Here is a 16,805-nt window from a genome sequence, read left to right on the forward strand (position 1 = left end):
AGCAGTGGCCATAAATGAAACCACAAGAAATTCCACCTCAACACAAGGAAGAACTTCCCATGGAGGTGGGAACAGGGTGCCCCAGCCCAGGTCACCACGGGTGACAATTTATTTCAGGCCACTCTGGCCCTAAGGTCTCTGGACAAAAATGCAGAGAAATTCAGACAGTTGAAAATTAAGTTTATTAGGTGAAATACCAAATTTTACATGTTGAAGTATCTTGAATATATTTTTGCCCTGGTGAGTGGCTGGTTGTGTGTTTATCCTCCATTTTTTCATTGGAAATGGGAGGGAATTAGCAAAGGGAAGCTCAGGGAGGATTTGGGAGCAGGGAATGAAGGTGGTGGGGTGCAGATCTCAGCCTGGGGGTCTCCCAGGTCTGAGGAACAGAGGAAGGGAATTCCTGAGCAGGGAATTCTGGAGCCTTCCCAGGGTTTCTGTGTAAGAGGTGGGTTTGGATTTTTCCCTCAGTGCTCATGTGCTGGGATACAGAGGAACACCCCTGCAGGAGGAACCCTGAGGAATTGAGGGTTTTACCCCGTCAGGGACCCCTGGAAGTGGCAGAGCTTTCCCAGCCAGCCCCCTGATAACCCCTGGTCATGGGCTCCTCCTGGGACATCCTGCTCCCACCCCTGCGCCAGCATCCTGTCCCCAGAACTGCTTATGCTTTGCTTTTTTCACCACGTGTTCCTCGAGCAGCTCAAGGCCTTGGGGAGATTTATGGTCTCTCTGTCACCTTCCCCCAGCGAGGGCCCGAGCCCCAGCACGTGACTGAGATCAGGATCCACGCAAGGATGAATTTTCTCCGGATGCTCCAGTTCCTTGCAGGGCACAAACCCAGCCCGTGCTGCAGCTCTGAGGATTTTTGCACGTGCCTGTGCTCCCACAGGGGTTTTGGTGGAAGGGGAAGGGGTGTTGGGGCCTGGTGGAGTTGAGAAATCTACCCAGTGGCCATAAAAACCTGCCAGGGGATGCTCCAGAGGAGGCTGGAGTTAATGGGATGGAGGACCCAAAGTCAGCCCCTCACAGTAAAACCCAGTTTAGCCATCACTAATTTACAACTGGGTTTGCAAAACTGCTCTGAAGGAGTGGCTGATCTGGAATCCAAGTTGTTCCTCCCCTCAGGTCTGTGCCCTGCTCAACCCCTTGGGCTGCTTCGCCTTCATCTCTCAAAAATCAGGCTCTGGACGCTGCTGGGCACTGTGGGGGGAGGTTTGTGCTCCAGAGGGATGATTCCTTCTCTCCCACTCGGGATGGCACTCCCCAGGCAGTGTTGTGCCCGGGGCTGGGGCTCAGGGGCAGTTTGGGGGTGCAGGAACACCCGTGATGGGGCAGATGGTGCACCCCAACCCCACAGCCTGGGGCAGGACGGGGCTCTGATCTCGGGGCTGGGTTGTGTCAGACGCTGAGTGGAGTAACAAGCTTTATTATTGCAAGGGAATATAATGTTCTTGTCAAACAGGGAATATAATTCTCTCTTATCCTTCCTTTAAGTTGGGCACAGCAGCACCCCAGAAGCAAGATGTCCGTAGCTCCCAGCTCTCCTCAAACCTGGGAGGTGCCCAGCCAAGAAGGGCTGTGCCCAAGCAAATCGTGTCCTCAGCAGCAGGAAAACCAATCCCACTGCCCCCAGGGAGCCGCCACGATGGAGACAGGGAGAGTCTGACCCCCCTTAGTTGGGAGGGCTGTTGTCCTTGGCGATGACTATGGAGTGCTGCGTGCTGGAGGAGGAATTGCCAGCGCCCTTCTGGCCAGCGTGGTCCTTGGGGATGTACTTGACCACGGCAGAGATGAGTTTGCTGCGGAAGTTCTTGCTGAGGAAGTTGTAGAGGATGGGGTTGACGACGCAGTGGAGCAGCGTGAAGCAGTCGATGATGTCGTAGAAGAAGTAGAGCAAGTGGGCGAAGGTGCAGTGCAGGATGATGTGGTTGCCCTCGAGGGTGAGCAGCGTCAGCACGGCGTGGAAGGGCAGCCAGCTGAGCAGGAACACCCCGATGTAGGCGTAGATCAGCAGGCAGTGCTTGCGGCTCTCCGGCTTGGCGCGCCGGACGAACCGCGCCGTCAGCACGTTGAACACCGCCATGACGGGGAAGGGGATGAGGAAGCCGATGGCCGTGGTGGCCAAGCTGACCGCCAGCGCCCACTCGTCGTAGGTCTCGAAGGGGGCCATGAAGATGCAGATGGGCTCCCCGGTGTTGACCAGCTGCATGTGAGCCACCTCCAGCACGGGGATGGCGGCGGCCAGGACCCAGCTGCAGGCGCAGACCACGCGGCGCGCGCGGTGCTGGTGCCGGTGCCAGAAGAGGGAGGAGCTGGTCAGGGTCACGTAGCGATCCACGCTCAGGCAGGTGAGGAAGAAGATGCTGGCGTACATGTTGGCGAAGTAGAAGTAGTGGGTGAAGCGGCAGAGGAAGCTGCCCCAGAGCCAGGTGTAATCCAGCATCACCTCCAGCATCCAGATGGGCAGCGAGAGCAGCACGCCGAGGTCGGCGATGGCCATGTTGATGATGTACAGGTTGACCAAGCTCTTGTTGCCCCGGGTCTGCCAGTTGACCCAGATGACGAGGAGGTTCTCCACCAAGCCCACCACGAAGATGACCAGGTAGAGGATGAAGAGAACCACTCGCTTGATGTTCTCGTCCAGGCTGAACTCGCAGTAGGTGTAGGTGTGGTTCAGGAGGTAGAACAGCTCGGACAGGTTGTGGTAGTCCCCGTACTCACTGGGGACAGTGTGGGTCTCCGTGGGGACAGTGGTCACCTCGGCCATCCTGGTGGCTGCAGGGAAAGGGAGAGCACTGAGCTGGGCAGCCTGAAACAGAGAGCCCTGGTGTGGGGCTCAAAAAGATCCTTCTGGCAGCTTCTAATCCAATTTTTACTCCCACGGTGGCTCCCTACATCAACCCTCCAAAGATGCTGTGTCCACCCAGGTGATCCCCTCACATCCCAGGATAAATGCCAGCCACAAACGACAGTCACCACGTGTGGTGGCTGTCCCCTGTCCCACAGGCTGGCCTGGGACAAGACAGGATTGGTGACTTTGTCCCAGACAGCTCCAGCGGGAGAGGCACCGCTCCCACCCGAGCCCTCGGGGTGTGGTCGCTCACCAGCCGCCCTCACTCTGCCGGGAGCCATCGGGACATCCAAGTAGGTGACAAAATGATACATTTCAGGGAAATGCAGTTGACCTGAACATCCTCTTACTGCCCCAAGTGAGAGCCCCGATCCCAGCACAGCGAAGACGCTGCGGAGCCCTCGTGCCGCTGGAGCAGCCGCTCCCTTGGGAACGCTGCGGGACTCTGCCCTTCCAGCGGGGTCTTCCCGCTTCACCTGGAGCCTGGCAAGCCGCGACCGAGCCACAGCTGGTGTCCCCCGTGAGTGTCACCCCTGCGGCACCCACCCAGGCTGGCAGCCAAAACCTGGGGGAGGCTGGACCTGCCACCCCCGGGGCTCCTGAACCTCCCGTCCTCTCTGTCCTGCAGGTCCTGAGAGGCCGCTGGGGCTGAGGAGGGAGAGAGGGAAAACGGGACAGACGGACGGGAGAGGGGACATATGGACAGGAGAAGGGACAGAGAGATGGGCGAGGGGACAGATGGATGGGAGAAGGGACAGGCGGACAGGAGAAGGGACAGGCAAACAGGACCAGGGACAGAAAAACGGGAGAAAGGACAGATGGGAGAGGGGACAGATGGATGGCAAAGGGGACAGACAGACAGAAGAAGGGACAAGAAGAAAGGAGAAGGAACAGACAAACGGGAGAAGGGACAGAAGGATGGTAAAGGGGACAGACGACAGGAAAGGGGACAGGCAAACAGGACCAGGGACAGAAAAACGGGAGAAAGGACAGATGGGAGAGGGGACAGATGGACGGCAAAGGGGACAGACAGACAGGAGAAGGGACAGGCAGACAAGAGCAGGGACAGACAAATGAGAGAAGGGACAGATGGACATGAGAAGGGACAGATGGACATGAGAAGGGACAGACAGACGGGAGAAGGGACAGGCAGACGGGAGAAGGGACAGGCAGACAGGACCAGGGACAGACAAACGGCAGAAGGGACGGACGGGTGGGAGAGGGGACAGATGGATGGTAAAGGGGACAGACGGACAGGAGAAGGGACGCGAAGGAGGAGGGACGGCTCTGGCTCACCGGCGGCTGAGCGAGGGCTGCGCTGGGGCTGCTCGGGAGCGGGGGGATCCTCTCGGCTCGGCAACTCAAGCGCCTCTGGGCACGGAGCTGGGGTGGGCTTGGTGGCCGCTCGCTGGGCAGGAAATGACCGTCGTGGTGCAACATCCTGAGACAGCCCAGCGCGGGTGACATTTCCCTGGATTTCCAGCGCCGGGACTCGACTCCCGTTTGATTTTGCCGCAGGGTGGGGACGGGCGCGGGGAGGCCCCGGGCAGGTGTCGGTGTGGAAGCCGCAGGTGCCTGGGGGTGGACGGGGGTCCCCGAGGCTTCCCGAGTGTCCCCTCCACTGTCACCCCGCTGGGATAAGAGGCTGGATCCTGCCTGGATCCTTCTGTGGGGAAAATACATCCCAGGTCCTGCCCCAGCTCTGGGAATCCTGAGGGGCTGGGGTGGGTTATAACAAAAGTGACAAAGCTGTCCTTGATGCCGCCTCGATGTCAGGGTGAGATCAGGGGTTTTTCGGGGGAAAAGGGCTGAAAGCTGAACTCTCTGCCCGGGCAGCGCTCCCGCAGGAGCCGGTGGCAGACGGATGTCGCCAGAGAAGCACCTCTGGCCAGGCAGCAATTAATCACAGAGCCTTGATTGCCCCGCGGTCTGGCAGGGGAAGCCAGGGGGCTCAATCCTTGCCCCGGCGCTGGGGAGGGGGCTGATAGGCAGAAAATTTTGCATGGTGCTGCAAGTCCTGCGAAACAATTGCAGGAAATCTCCTTTTTTCCAGCTCAGCCAAGACTGCGGGATCAACAATTGGCTCGGAAGGAAGGCACGGGGAGCGGGGAAGCGCCAGGGCACTGATAAGTCGGGGCTCACAACAACAAGCCCAGCGCTGGTGACCCCGTGTGCAGGTACCAACCCCGGCAGGAGCGGCTTCCAAACAGGAACTCGGCAGCTTCGTGCTGGCCCCGGGCATATTTTGGCTCAGCTGGGGCCGTGGGGGTGGTGAGGGGCCGCTCTGCTACCGAGGGGCTGGGGGGCTTTGCCCCACCCGAGGGGGAAGCAATGCTCTGCTGGTTCTATTTAACAGGTCAGGAGATTTCCACAGCGAACTCTGGGGCTGAGCAGGAGCTGGGAACCGTCGAGGGTTGTGCAGGGGCTGCTGATCCTGGTGGGAACAGTGAGGTCTGGGAGCCGGTTGTATTTCCAAGCCAGCTGAGCGGGTTTGGGACAGGCAGCTCAGCCCCTTCTGCCCATCCCTGCCGCAATCCCTGGGGTGCCCCAAGGCTCCCAGCACCCCAAATCTGTGCCCAGGAGCCCCTCGGGGTCTGGAGAGGTGGGTTCCAGGCAGAGGCAGCGCAGGGAATCTGCAATTCTCCTGCTCCTTCCCCCTCCGGGCAGCCGCGGTGCTGCCGGAGGGATTTGGGCACAGGTGTGCCAGGGCAGGTACAGCCAGGGCTGCAGCTCCCGGGGGGTTGGCACGCCACATCCCGGCCCCTGGGGACACGCTGGCCCCCGACGCGACCTGCGGGGGCTGCCGGGCACGCTGTACTCTCTAAGCCAAAGAAAACACTTGGGAAAAAAGCTTCCTTGGCTGGGGAAGCCGCTCGGCGAGCTGAAGGCAGCTTGTGCAAAGTCCCGGGTGCTTCTCATCCCTCTCGCCCTCCCCGTGGCATCTCGGGGGTCCCGGTCCGGCGTGGGCTCGGCCTTTGCCAGAGCTGGGGGGAGCGGGGCTGCGTTGGCGCTGCTCTGGTCCCGCAAGCAAGCGTACAATCTCAGCGGCCTGCCCTTCAGCTGCTGATCGCTAATCAGCTCTTAATTACCTCGGTGAGTGACGCAGAGATCATCGCCCACGAGCCCAGGGGATGGATAAAACCGCGCTGCCTTTCCCAGCCCGTTCCCTGCCAGTTCACCCGGGGTATCCCGGGATACACCGTGCCCAAGGGATGGATAAACACCGCTCTGCCTTTCCCGGCTCGGTCCCTGCCACCCGAGCAGGGGTATCCCGGGACACGCAGCTGCTCGGGGCACAGGCAGCAGCCGGGATCCTGTCACGGGACCCCCGGTGGCCACCAGCACCGCGGCCAAGTGGCCACCGGACACCGAGCCCCAGCATTGCACCGCCTTTATTGAGCACGTTCTCCAGGGCCTGAGACACCCACGGGCCGTGTCCCCTCTCTGGTGGCCATCAGGGGGTCCCGCTGGCCGGGATGGGCAGGAAGAAGCCAAGGATGGTGTCGGACAGCCAGGCCGGGCAGTAGCTGAGGGGGAGGAAGATGAGGCAGGCATCCCAGCCGGCGGCGTAGCGGCTGCGGGGGCAGCGGGACAGCAGCGCGTGTGTCATGGCATCGGTGACGTGCGACAGCCGGGAGCTGCTCAGGCGGTGCAGCAGGGTGGTGCTCTTGGCATCTGGGTGGGCAGAAAGGGGTCAGCGAGATGGAGGTGGGGTCAGCGGGGGTGGCGGTGCGATGTGGGGATGGACTCACATCTGTCCAGGTAGTGGCGGCCGTAAGCTGCCTGGGTTTCTGCCGGGAGCCGCTCCCAGAGGCGAACGAAGCCCTTCACCAGCGGGGCGGGGTCGATCATTCCCGTCTGGAAGCCTCCAGGTTCGATGATGGAGACCTGCACCCCGAAGGGACGCAGCTCCCGCCTGCCCGAGGTGGGGGCGTCAGCGGGAGCTGCTGCCCCGAGGAGGGCAGAGATCGGGGGGCAGCGAGGGGCTGCTCGTGGCACACCCCAGGCTTTCTCTCATGGGCACAGGGGAACCTTGTCCTTGCTCCAGGGACCCTCTTGGATCCTGAGACAACCCCGAACCTCGGCACCCCGGGACCCCTCTGGATCCCGGGATCTTGGAATCCCCCTGAACCTCAGTGCCTCGGGAACACCCCAGACCCCGGAGCATTCCTAGATCCCGGGATTTCCCCGAATTTCAGCACCCTGGGACTCCCCTGGACACCAGAACCAAAGACCCTGGGACACCCCGGACTGGTCCATCCCCCCCACTCCAGGATCCTTCCAGAGCTTTGCTCCAGAACTCCTTGAAACCCTTCCCCTGGTTGCACACCCACGGCTCCAGCCCTGCCCACGCTCCGAGCCCGCTTTTGGTCAGGGTTTCACAAACTCTCTGGGGAAAATGTAACCGGCAATAAAAACATAAACAAAACCCTGCCAGAAGACAGCGAGGCAACACCGGGAGAGCTCCGGGGGCAGCCCCAGCCGTACCTGAGGCTGTCAGAGAAGGCTTCCACGCCGAATTTGGAGATGCAGTAGCCTCCACCGAAACAGGACACGCGGCCCATCACGCTGGACACGTTGACCACGCGGCCCCGCGCCCGCCGCAGCAGCGGCAGCAGGCTCAGCGTCACCTCCACCAGCCCCACCAGGTTGACATTCAGCACCTTGACAAAGTCCTCCTTGCTCAGCCACTCGTTCGGCCCGGTGGGGATGGCGATCCCTGCGTTGTTCACCAGCCCCCAGAGCCCTGCAGAGGGGAGGGGGTGAGCTGGGGCTCTTCCATGCCCTGCACCAGTCTCGCCTGCACTGGCACAAGCGGGCGAGGTGACAGGAGAGCTGTTGGGGTAATCAGCTCTTAATTCGCTGATTTTCGGGGGGAAAGGGCTGAAAGCTGAACTCTCTGCCTGGGCAGCACTCCTGCAGGGGCTGATGGCAGATGGATGTTGCCAGAGAATCACCTCGGGCCAGGCAGCAATTAATTACAGAACCTTGATTGCCCCGCAGCCGGGCAGGGGAAGCCAGGGGGGACAACAAGGTGACAACAAGGGTATCACCCCCATTCTACCTTGATCACCCACACGCTCCCGGACCCAGGCGGTGACATCGGCGATGCTCTTGCTGCAGGTGACATCCAGCAGGACGGTCTGCAGCCGGCCGGAGGTGGCCGCCCGCAGCTGCGCGGCGCCGCTGTCCGTCAGGCAGGCGGCGAGCACCCGCAGCCCCCGCGCGTCCAGCTGCCGAGCCAGCAGGTTGCCGAAGCCGCTGTCGCATCCCGTGATCAGCACGTGCTTCTCCGAGAGCCGCGGCACCGTCTGCCGCTCCCGGTGCCAGCGCCGCAGCAGGAGCAGCGCCAGCAGCGCGGCCACCACGCACGGCCACATCCTCGGCGGTGGCACCGCTCAGTGACAGCCGCGCATTTATAGAGCCGGGATTGCGGCAGCTCCCTGCCGCCGTGAGTTTTGTCCTCCTGATTTGTGGTTTTTGTAATTCCCGGCTTTGCCTTGCACCACTTTGCCCGTGCCTGGGGCTGTGCTGTGCCCCTAGCAGGTGGATCCCAGTGCCCCACGGAGCTGGATTTGGTGGAACCCTCCAGGCACCACCAGCAGCACCAACCCTGGACCTTTCCATCCCACCCAGCATTGGTGGGCGACAGTGTCCCCAAATGCGGTGATGGAGCAGGACAGTCCCCCAAACAGCTCTGCAGGAGGAGGAAGCAGAGGAGGAATCTGTAAGAGGCCTGCTCGATTCTTTGCCCAGAGGGAAATCTGCTCAGGTTGGAACAGGTCTGAGTTTTGCTGCCATGTGTCAATACCTGGGGTGCCAGTCTGGACAAGTCCCCTGGCACCTTGCCCAGGGCTGGATCCTGAAGGCAGCAGGTGCTCAGGGGAAGAGCCAGAGCTTCCAGGCACAGCCTCGGTGCCACAGCCCGAGTGACACCACGCTCAGCCAGGAGGGGACAGGGCGTCTTTATTCAGGACCAACCCATCCGTGAGCAGGGGACAGAGGGACAGACAGCTGCAAATTCAGAGCTACACGCAGCTACAGATTCGGGGATCTCGCTGTGGCCTTGGCCGCAGCCAATTCTGGATCCCACCGTGTGTTATTGGATCTCACTCTGGTCCTGGCTGCCAGCTGCAACCCCAGCTTAGGCTTTCGCAGCAGGTTTGGGGTAGAACATGGCAAACAGGGCATCGCTGAGGGCTGAGGGCAGGTAGCTGAGGGGCAGGTAGAGCAGCTTGGCGTCCCAGCCGGCGGAGTAGCGGGAGCGGGGGTGGAGGCTGGTCAGAGCGTGCTCCATGCAGTTGGTGACCAGGGACAGGTTGGTGCTGCAGCCCTTCTGCAGCACCTTGAGAGCCGCCGCAACTGCAGAGGTAGAAAATGCCACTGAGACCCTGGAGCTGAGCGGAGCCAAGTGGCTCCAGGGGGTTTTGGGGCAGTGGGACCCCCGTGGGACCCTCGTGGCCCTGGGGATGTGCCTTGTGTCAGGAGACAAAGAGGATCACTCAGCCTTTGGGGGAGCTACTTACAATCCCTCAAGTAACCCTCCCCGTAACTCGCTTTGATTTCTTCAGGAAGCTTCTCCCAGCTGGCATAAAAATTCTTCTCCAGGTTCTCAACGCTGGTGATCATCGTTTTGAAGTAGCCCGGCTCGATCACACACACCTTCACCCCGAAGTTGCGCATCTCGAGCCTGCAAGGGATTGAGTCCCGTGGGACGTGGCAGCAGCACCCCAGCGTGTCCGTGCCCGCATCTCCCATGGCATGCAGCCTCGTGCCAGAGGTGTGGAGCGGAACCTGACCACGCCAGTGGACCCTGTGCCAGCCTGGCACGTGGCTGAGATGATGTGCCAGTAAACATTGGCCACATCTGGATGGGTTGGGAACAAAGCAAAGCTCAGGGCAGCAGGGCCACGTCCTGCAGGATCTTGAACACAGGCAATGTCCACAGCAGAGGCTCCTTGCCCACATCTCCCATGGCATGCAGCCTTGTGCCAGAGGTGTGGAGCACAGCCTGACCACACCAGTGGACCCTGTGCCAGCCTGGCACATGCTTGAGATGGTGTGTCAGCAAACGTTTGGGATGGGTTGGGAACAAAGCAAATCTTGGGGCAGCAGGGCCATGTCCTGCAGGATCTTGGACAGGGACAATATCCACAGCAGAGACTCCATACCCACATCTCCTGTGGGATGGAGCCGAGCCTGACCATGCCAGTGGACCCTGTGCCAGCCTGGCACGTGGCTGAGATGGTGTGTCAGCAAATGTTTGGGATGGGTTGGGAACAAAGCAAATCTTGGGGCAGCAGGGCCAGCACCGGGATGGGGAGCAGGACGCGACCGGGAGAGCTTTGTCCCGGCCTTGGCTTTGCCCTCGGGTCGCTGTTAATAATTAATTTGCGGACTTCGGGGCAACGATCGCAGAGATACCGCTGGGCCTCCGGGCACTACCGGGATGCCTGACCGGCTCCGCCCCATCCTCTCCCGGGGCTCGTCCCGCTGCTGCCGCCTGGAGCCCGCCGGGCTGCGGGCAGTGCCCCGGGATGTGTCCCGGGGCTTCGCTGCCGCCGCTCTTGCGGGGAATCGTTAACGGGAGCGGGGCAGCGCCCGCGGGTTCCCGCCCCGCTGCGCTGCCCTCCCGGGAAGCCCCCGGAGCCCGGGACTATCCCGGAGCTCGGGACCACCCCGGAGCCCGGGACCACCCCGGAGCGCGGAACATCCCCGAGCCCGGAACATCCCCGCGCCCCCCCGCCCCCGGATCACGGGACTACCCCGGGAACCTCCCAGATCCTGGGACCACCCCGAAAGCCGGGGCCCCCCCGCACTTCAGCACCCCAAGGTCTACCGGACCCCGGGACAACCGAGGATCGCCCGTCCAGGGACCCACCCGGACCCCGGGACAATCCCGGACAGCCCCTCCTGGGACCCCCTTGGACCCCGGGATACCCTCGGACCCCCACGCTCCCGGACCTCTCCGGATCCCGGGATACCCCCGGACACCGGGACATCCCGGGACCTCAGCGCTCCGGACCCGGCACATTGCAGGACCCCCAAATCCCCCCCTAACAGCAGCCCCCCGGCTCCCACCCGCCTCGGGACCTCCTCGGACCCCGGGACATCCCCAGACAGCACCCCGCTACCCTCCCGGTTCCGGGACCCCTCGGACCTCTCCACGACCACTCCCGGACCTCACGACCCCAGACCCCGGGACCCCGCGGACCCCGGGGCATCCCCTCCCCTCCATCCCGGGACCTCTCCGGTGCTTTGCTCTCCTCCCACTCCCCCCGAGCCGCGCACCCCCGGTTCCCGGTGCCTCCCGCCCCCGTGACCGGGGGCCGGACTACAACTCCCGGCGGCCCCCGGGCCCGGCGCCGCCGCCGCTTCCCGCCGCCTCCCGCCGCTCCGTTCCCGCCATGGCGCAGTTCGAGCCGGCGGCGCTGCCCGAGCTGCTCCCGGTCTTCTACCGGCGGCTCTTCCCGCACGGCCCCTACGGCCGCTGGCTCAGCTACGGCGGCGGTGAGCGGGGGGGAACCGGTGCCGGGCGGGGGGCACCGTCGGGGATGCGGCGATACCGGGCGGGGGCCGTGATACGGGACTGGGGGCGTCGATACGGGGCGGGGGGCACGTCGGGGATCCGGTACCGGGCGAGGGCATGGATACCGGACGAGGGGCATCGATACCGAGCCGGGGCACCGGTACCGGGCGGGGGCTCCACCGGGGATGCGGTACCGGACGGGGGCATTGATACCGGACTGGGGCCAGCGATACCGGGCCGGGAGCATCATCAGGGGCACCGATACCGAGCCGGGGCATTGATACCGGGCGGGGGGCACTCATACCGAACGGGAGGTACCGATACCGGGCCGAGGCACCGATACTGGGCGAGGGGCATCGATACCGAACGGGGGGTAATGATATCGGGCGGGGGGCACCGACACCGGCCGGGGGGCACCGATACAGGGGGAGAGGCACCGATACCGGCCGGGGGCCACCCATACCGAGCCAAGGCACCGATACCGGGCAGGGGGCACTGATACAGGCGGAGAGGCACCGATACCGAGCCAGGGCACCGATATCGAGCCAGGGCACCGATACCGGGCGCACGCCGGGCTGCCGGGGCGGGCGGTGGCTGGATGCACCGACCGGGACGCCGGGCGGAGCGGGGAAGGGCGGGTCTGGGGGTGACTTTAATGGGGGATTTAGGATGGCATTGACCCCCCCGCGACCCTCTCCGTGTCCCTGCAGCGAAGAATTACTTCCAGCTGCGGGAATTCTCCTTCACGCTGCGGGACGATGTCTACCTGCGCTTCCAGTCCTTCAGCAGCCCGCAGGAGCTGGAGCGGGAGCTGCAGAAGATCAACCCCTACAAAATCGACATCGAGCCGGGGCCCCGATACCGGGCAGGGGGCACTGATACAGGGGGAGAGGCACCGATACCGAGCCAAGGCACCGATACCGGGCAGGGGGCACTGATACAGGGGGAGAGGCACCGATACCGGCCGGGGGGCACCGATACCGAGCCAGGGCACCGATACCGGGCGCACGCCGGGCTGCCGGGGCGGGCGGTGGCTGGATGCACCGACCGGGACGCCGGGCGGAGCGGGGAAGGGCGGGTCTGGGGGTGACTTTAATGGGGGATTTAGGATGGCATTGACCCCCCCGCGACCCTCTCCGTGTCCCTGCAGCGAAGAATTACTTCCAGCTGCGGGAATTCTCCTTCACGCTGCGGGACGATGTCTACCTGCGCTTCCAGTCCTTCAGCAGCCCGCAGGAGCTGGAGCGGGAGCTGCAGAAGATCAACCCCTACAAAATCGACATCGGGGCTGTCTACTCCCACCGGGTGAGTCCTGCCCGCCGTGCTGGGGGGGGTCTGCGGGGGTCTCCGGTGGCTTTGAGCCCATCCTGTCCCTCCTCAGCCCAACCAGCACAACACGGTGCACCTGGGAGCCTTCCAGCCGCAGGAGAAGGAGCTGGTGTTCGACATTGACATGACGGATTACGACGATGTCCGGACGTGCTGCAGGTTCCCCCGGGGGGCTCTGGGGCTGGCAGGGGGTTCAGGGAGGGGGGGCGTCCAGCTGACGCCCCTCACTCTGCCCCCAGCTCGGCCGATATCTGCTCCAAGTGCTGGACGCTGATGACCATCGCCGTGCGCATCATCGACCGCGCGCTCGTGGGTGAGGGGCTTGGGGACACACGGGGACCCCGGCTGGGCGTGTGGAGACCCCACAGCGGTGCCCAGACCCCCAAAGAATTCACAGTTTGGAAGAGAGCTTTAAGGTCATTGAGTCTAACCCAGCCCCAACAGCTCAACTAAGTGCCACGTCCAATCTTCTTCTAAACACATCCAGGGTTGGTGACTCCACCGCCTCCCCAGGCAGAACATTCCAGAACTTTATCACCCTTTCTATAAAAAAAAACCTTTTTCCTAATATCCAGCCTAAATTTCCCTTGGCACAGCTTGAGACTGTGTCCTCTGGTTCTGGAGAAAGAGAGCGACCCCCTCTGTGGGAAATGGATGTGTGGAAAATTCTAGAAGTTCACGTAGCGTGTGTTTGGGTGTAAATGTTGAGATAAGGAATGGTGACTTAGAGATGTTGTACGATAGGAGGGGTGTTGTCGAGAGAGAAATTAGAGATAAGTTTGAAAGGATGGTCTTGTAAATAAGGTTAGATATTGTGGAGAAATAGAACTGTGAAAGGTGTGATGTGGGTTTGTGGCAGCATCAGATTTGGGTGGTCAGCACAGCATGTCCCAATGTGGCCCCAAAATCCATCTGTGCCCCCCCAAAACCCATGTGTGCCCCCCAAAACCCATCTGTGCCCCCCCAAAACCCATCAGTGCCCCCCCAAAACCCATCAGTACCTCTACAAACCTCTGTGTCCCCCGGGTGCCAGGGGGTTTGGGTACCCCTGAGCCTGGAGCAGGTGGGTTGGGGGGCATTGGGTACCCCCTGAGCCTATGGAAGGTGGTTTTGAGGGGGGGGTTTGGGTACCCCTGAGCCTCTGGAAGGTGGGTTTGGGGGGTTTGGGTACCCCTGAGCCGGGAGCAGGTGGGTTTGGGGGCGTTTGGACACCCCCTGACCCTGGATGAAAATGGGTTTGAGGACTCTGGGTACCCCCTGCCCCTAGAGCAGGTGGGTTTGAGGGGATTTGTGTGCCCCCTGATCATGGTGAAGGCGGGTTTGGGGGGTTTGGGTACCCCTTGAGCCTGAAGCAGGTGGGTTTGGGGGTGGGTGTGGGGGGGTCTGGGCACTTCCTCACCCTGTTGAAAATGGGGTTTTGGGGCTTTGGGTACCCCCTGACCCTGTTGAAAATGAGTTTGGGTACCCCTGAGCCTGAAGCAGGTGGGTTTGGGGGGCTTTGGGTACTCCCTCACCCTGGTGAAAATGGATTTGGGGGGGTTTGGGTACCCCTGAGCCTGGTGAAAATGGGTTTGGGGGGGTTTGGTACCCCTGAGCCTGGTGAAGGTGGGTTTGGGGGGGTTTGGGTACCCCTGAGCCTGAAGCAGGTGGGTTTGGGGGGTCTGGGCACCCCTTCACCCTGGTGAAGGTGGGTTTGGGGGGTCTGGGCACCCCCTGCCCCTGCAGCAGGTGGGTTTAGGATGCCCATCCCCCCTTGCCCACCCCCCAAAAGTGACCCCTCTGTCCCCCAGGGCGGAGCAGACACGGTGAAGAAGGTGAACCTCTCCCACCCCGTGCACCCCTTCATCAGGTGGGTCAGCACCTGCCAGATTAAACCTGTTTTTGACCCAAAATTGGGACAACTGAGAGGCATTTTAAAAATTTTTATTCTATTTTCAGTCTCACGTGAAGGGTGGGACAATACAGATGTTAAAATTCACGCTGATGTTATAATATTTTTATTTTTTATATTTATATATAATTCACCCTGGCTAAAGGAGCTTTGCAAAATAGATTTATTTACATTGATTGTAGTGGTTTTGGTTTGTTAATTTTAGTTTTTTTTTTTTTAATTTTGAGATTTTTTAAATTAATGTGTTGATGAGCGTGGTGGGTTTTTATTGTTGGCCAATCACCAATTTATTTATTTCTTGTGAGATAAGATTAGGAGAAAGGTAAAGTTGGCTTAAAAGTTTAAAAGGGTATAAAGAAAAAATTTATTAACAGCAATTAAAAGAAAAAACAGGAAGAATTAAACCAAATTTTTTAGAATGCTTCTTAGAAAAGGTTTCTATACATTAATTGTTACAGTGACAATGTTGGTGTACTTCACTGTAAAAAAAAACCATCAAAGAAGTTTTTTCCATTCAAGAGAGAGTGGGAAATGTGGGAAATTAATTTGTATTAAATTAATTTGTATTTAATTAACTAATCTGCATGCAAACCTTGGGATAAGAAATGCCATGGAATGGGACAGACACTGCTGAGAGAGAAACAGAGCTAAAAACAAATTTCAAAGGGTGGCCTTGCAAATAAACCCAGATATTTTGGAGAAACACAACTGTGAAAGATGAATTTTAGGGCCAATTTTAAATTATTGGATTTAAGGCATTTACAGCACGCTGTGGCAAAAGCTGATAGGACAAAAACGCTCATAATGCATTGTAATTAAGAAATAATGAACTTTTAATCGTGATGGCGTGAATTATAACATCTGCATTGCCCCACCCTTGACTTGAATTAAAAACGGAATAAAAGCTTTTAAAAATCCTCTCGGCTGCCCCATATTTGGGCCAAAAAAAGCCCTTTTTGCCCAATTTGGGCGCTGTCCCGCAGGCGCTCGGTGGCCGTGGTGCAGAAATATTTCGAGGAGCACGCGCTGAGGGGCCAGGACATCCTGGGCAGCCCCGAGAGGTGGGACAAGGTGCTGGCCCTGCTCCCAGAGGGTATCCTTCCTGCCTGGGGGGGTTAACATGGGGGAAAAGATGGGGTTAAAATAGGGGGTTAAAATATGGGGTTAAAGTTAAAATATCGTGTGAAAGCATGGGGTTAAAATTAAAATATCGGGTTAAAAGAGGGGATTAAAATGGGGTTAAAGTTAAAATATGGAGTTAAAATAGGGGGTTAAAGTTGAAATATGAGGTTAAAAGATGGGGTTAAAATATGGGGTTAAAGTTGAATATATGGGGTTAAACGATGGGGTTGAAGTTGAAATACAGCTTTAAAAGATGGGGTTAAAATAGGGGGTTAAAGTTAAAATAGGGGGTTAAAATATGGGGTTGAAATATAGGGTTAAATTTGAATATATGGGGTTAAAGTTGAAATATGGGGTTAAAATTAAAATATGGGGTGAAAAGATGGGGTTAAAGTTAAAATATGGGGTTAAAAGATGAGGGTAAATTAGGGGGTTAAAGTTAAAATATGGGGTGAAAGCATGGGGTTAAAATTAAAATATCGGGTTAAAAGAGGAGATTAAAATGGGGTTAAAGTTAAAATGGAGTTAAAATAAGGGGTTAAAATTAAAATATTGGGTGAAAATATGGGGTTAAAGTCGAAATACAGGGTTAAAAGATGGGGTTAAAATAGGGAGTTAAAGTTAAAATAGGGGGTTAAAATAGGGAGTTAAAGTTGAAATATGGGGTTAAAATATGAAGTTAAAGTTGAATATATGGGGCTAAAAGATGGGGTTAAAGTTAAAATATGGGGTCAAAATGGGGTTAAAATATGGGGTTAAAGTTAAAATAGGGGGTTAAAACATGGGATTAAAGCATGGAGTTAAAGTTAAAATACGGGGTTAAAAGAGGAAGGATAAATGGCATCCTAGAAGGGTAAATGGGGTCCTGGTAGGGTAAATGGGATCCTGGTAGGGTAAATGGGATCCTAGAAGGGTAAATGGGATCCTGGAAGGGTAAATGGGGTCCTGGAAGGGTAAAACGGATCCTGGAAGGGTAGATGGGGTCCTGGAAGGGTAAAACGGATCCTGTAAGGGTAAAACGAATCCTGTAAGGGTAGATGGGATCCTAGAAGGGTAAATGGGGTCCTGGAAGGGTAAATGGG

At 59.0% G+C, this 16,805-nt stretch overlaps 4 protein-coding genes across 4 annotated transcripts in view; 1 reads left to right on the forward strand and 3 right to left on the reverse strand.

Moving 5' to 3' along the window:
• Positions 1-1,410: 1,410 nt before the first annotated feature.
• Positions 1,411-4,201, reverse strand: GPR182 (G protein-coupled receptor 182). The gene is made up of 2 exons (XM_041472673.1): positions 4,148-4,201; positions 1,411-2,775 (listed from the first exon to the last, which is right to left on the reverse strand). Exon 2 carries the CDS (start codon positions 2,765-2,767, stop codon positions 1,673-1,675), a length of 1,095 nt encoding a protein of 364 aa, XP_041328607.1. The 5' UTR covers positions 2,768-2,775; positions 4,148-4,201; the 3' UTR covers positions 1,411-1,672.
• Positions 4,202-6,227: 2,026 nt separating this feature from the next.
• On the reverse strand, positions 6,228-10,558 carry LOC121356369 (retinol dehydrogenase 16-like). Its single transcript, XM_041472674.1, has 5 exons — positions 10,161-10,558; positions 7,917-8,249; positions 7,340-7,598; positions 6,604-6,767; positions 6,228-6,526 (listed from the first exon to the last, which is right to left on the reverse strand). Exons 2-5 carry the CDS (start codon positions 8,230-8,232, stop codon positions 6,306-6,308), a joined length of 960 nt encoding a protein of 319 aa, XP_041328608.1. The 5' UTR covers positions 8,233-8,249; positions 10,161-10,558; the 3' UTR covers positions 6,228-6,305.
• LOC121356370 (retinol dehydrogenase 16-like) lies at positions 8,802-9,599 on the reverse strand. Its single transcript, XM_041472675.1, has 2 exons — positions 9,379-9,599; positions 8,802-9,214 (listed from the first exon to the last, which is right to left on the reverse strand). The coding sequence occupies exons 1-2, from the start codon at positions 9,533-9,535 to the stop codon at positions 8,997-8,999; spliced, it is 375 nt and encodes a 124-aa protein (XP_041328609.1). The 5' UTR covers positions 9,536-9,599; the 3' UTR covers positions 8,802-8,996.
• A 663-nt stretch (positions 10,559-11,221) lies between the features above and the next one.
• Positions 11,222-16,805, forward strand: part of PRIM1 (DNA primase subunit 1) — a 15,523-nt gene continuing 9,939 nt past the window's right edge. The window contains exons 1-7 of the mRNA XM_041472689.1: positions 11,222-11,362; positions 12,532-12,686; positions 12,763-12,869; positions 12,950-13,144; positions 14,300-14,315; positions 14,501-14,559; positions 15,585-15,715. Of these exons, the coding sequence (XP_041328623.1) occupies positions 11,260-11,362; positions 12,532-12,686; positions 12,763-12,869; positions 12,950-13,144; positions 14,300-14,315; positions 14,501-14,559; positions 15,585-15,715 (766 nt within the window). The 5' untranslated portion in view covers positions 11,222-11,259. The remainder of the gene's footprint in view (positions 11,363-12,531; positions 12,687-12,762; positions 12,870-12,949; positions 13,145-14,299; positions 14,316-14,500; positions 14,560-15,584; positions 15,716-16,805) is intronic.

This window comes from Pyrgilauda ruficollis, unplaced genomic scaffold (genome assembly GCF_017590135.1).
Source record: "Pyrgilauda ruficollis isolate IOZ18807 unplaced genomic scaffold, ASM1759013v1 scaffold296, whole genome shotgun sequence".
Classification (NCBI taxonomy): domain Eukaryota; kingdom Metazoa; phylum Chordata; class Aves; order Passeriformes; family Passeridae; genus Pyrgilauda; species Pyrgilauda ruficollis.

Bases quoted from the DNA above. Each gene is read 5' to 3' on its own strand.
- GPR182 (XM_041472673.1), bottom strand. From the start codon at position 2,767: ATGGCCGAGGTGACCACTGTCCCCACGGAGACCCACACTGTCCCCAGT.
- LOC121356369 (XM_041472674.1), bottom strand. From the start codon at position 8,232: ATGTGGCCGTGCGTGGTGGCCGCGCTGCTGGCGCTGCTCCTGCTGCGG. The intron at 7,599-7,916 runs GTAGAATGGGGG...TCCCCTCTGCAG, and splicing joins GGAGCGTGTGGGTGATCAAG to GGCTCTGGGGGCTGGTGAAC. The intron at 6,527-6,603 runs GTGAGTCCATCC...CTGCCCACCCAG, and splicing joins CCGCCACTACCTGGACAGAT to ATGCCAAGAGCACCACCCTG.
- LOC121356370 (XM_041472675.1), bottom strand. From the start codon at position 9,535: ATGCGCAACTTCGGGGTGAAGGTGTGTGTGATCGAGCCGGGCTACTTC. The intron at 9,215-9,378 runs GTAAGTAGCTCC...CTACCTCTGCAG, and splicing joins GGAGGGTTACTTGAGGGATT to TTGCGGCGGCTCTCAAGGTG.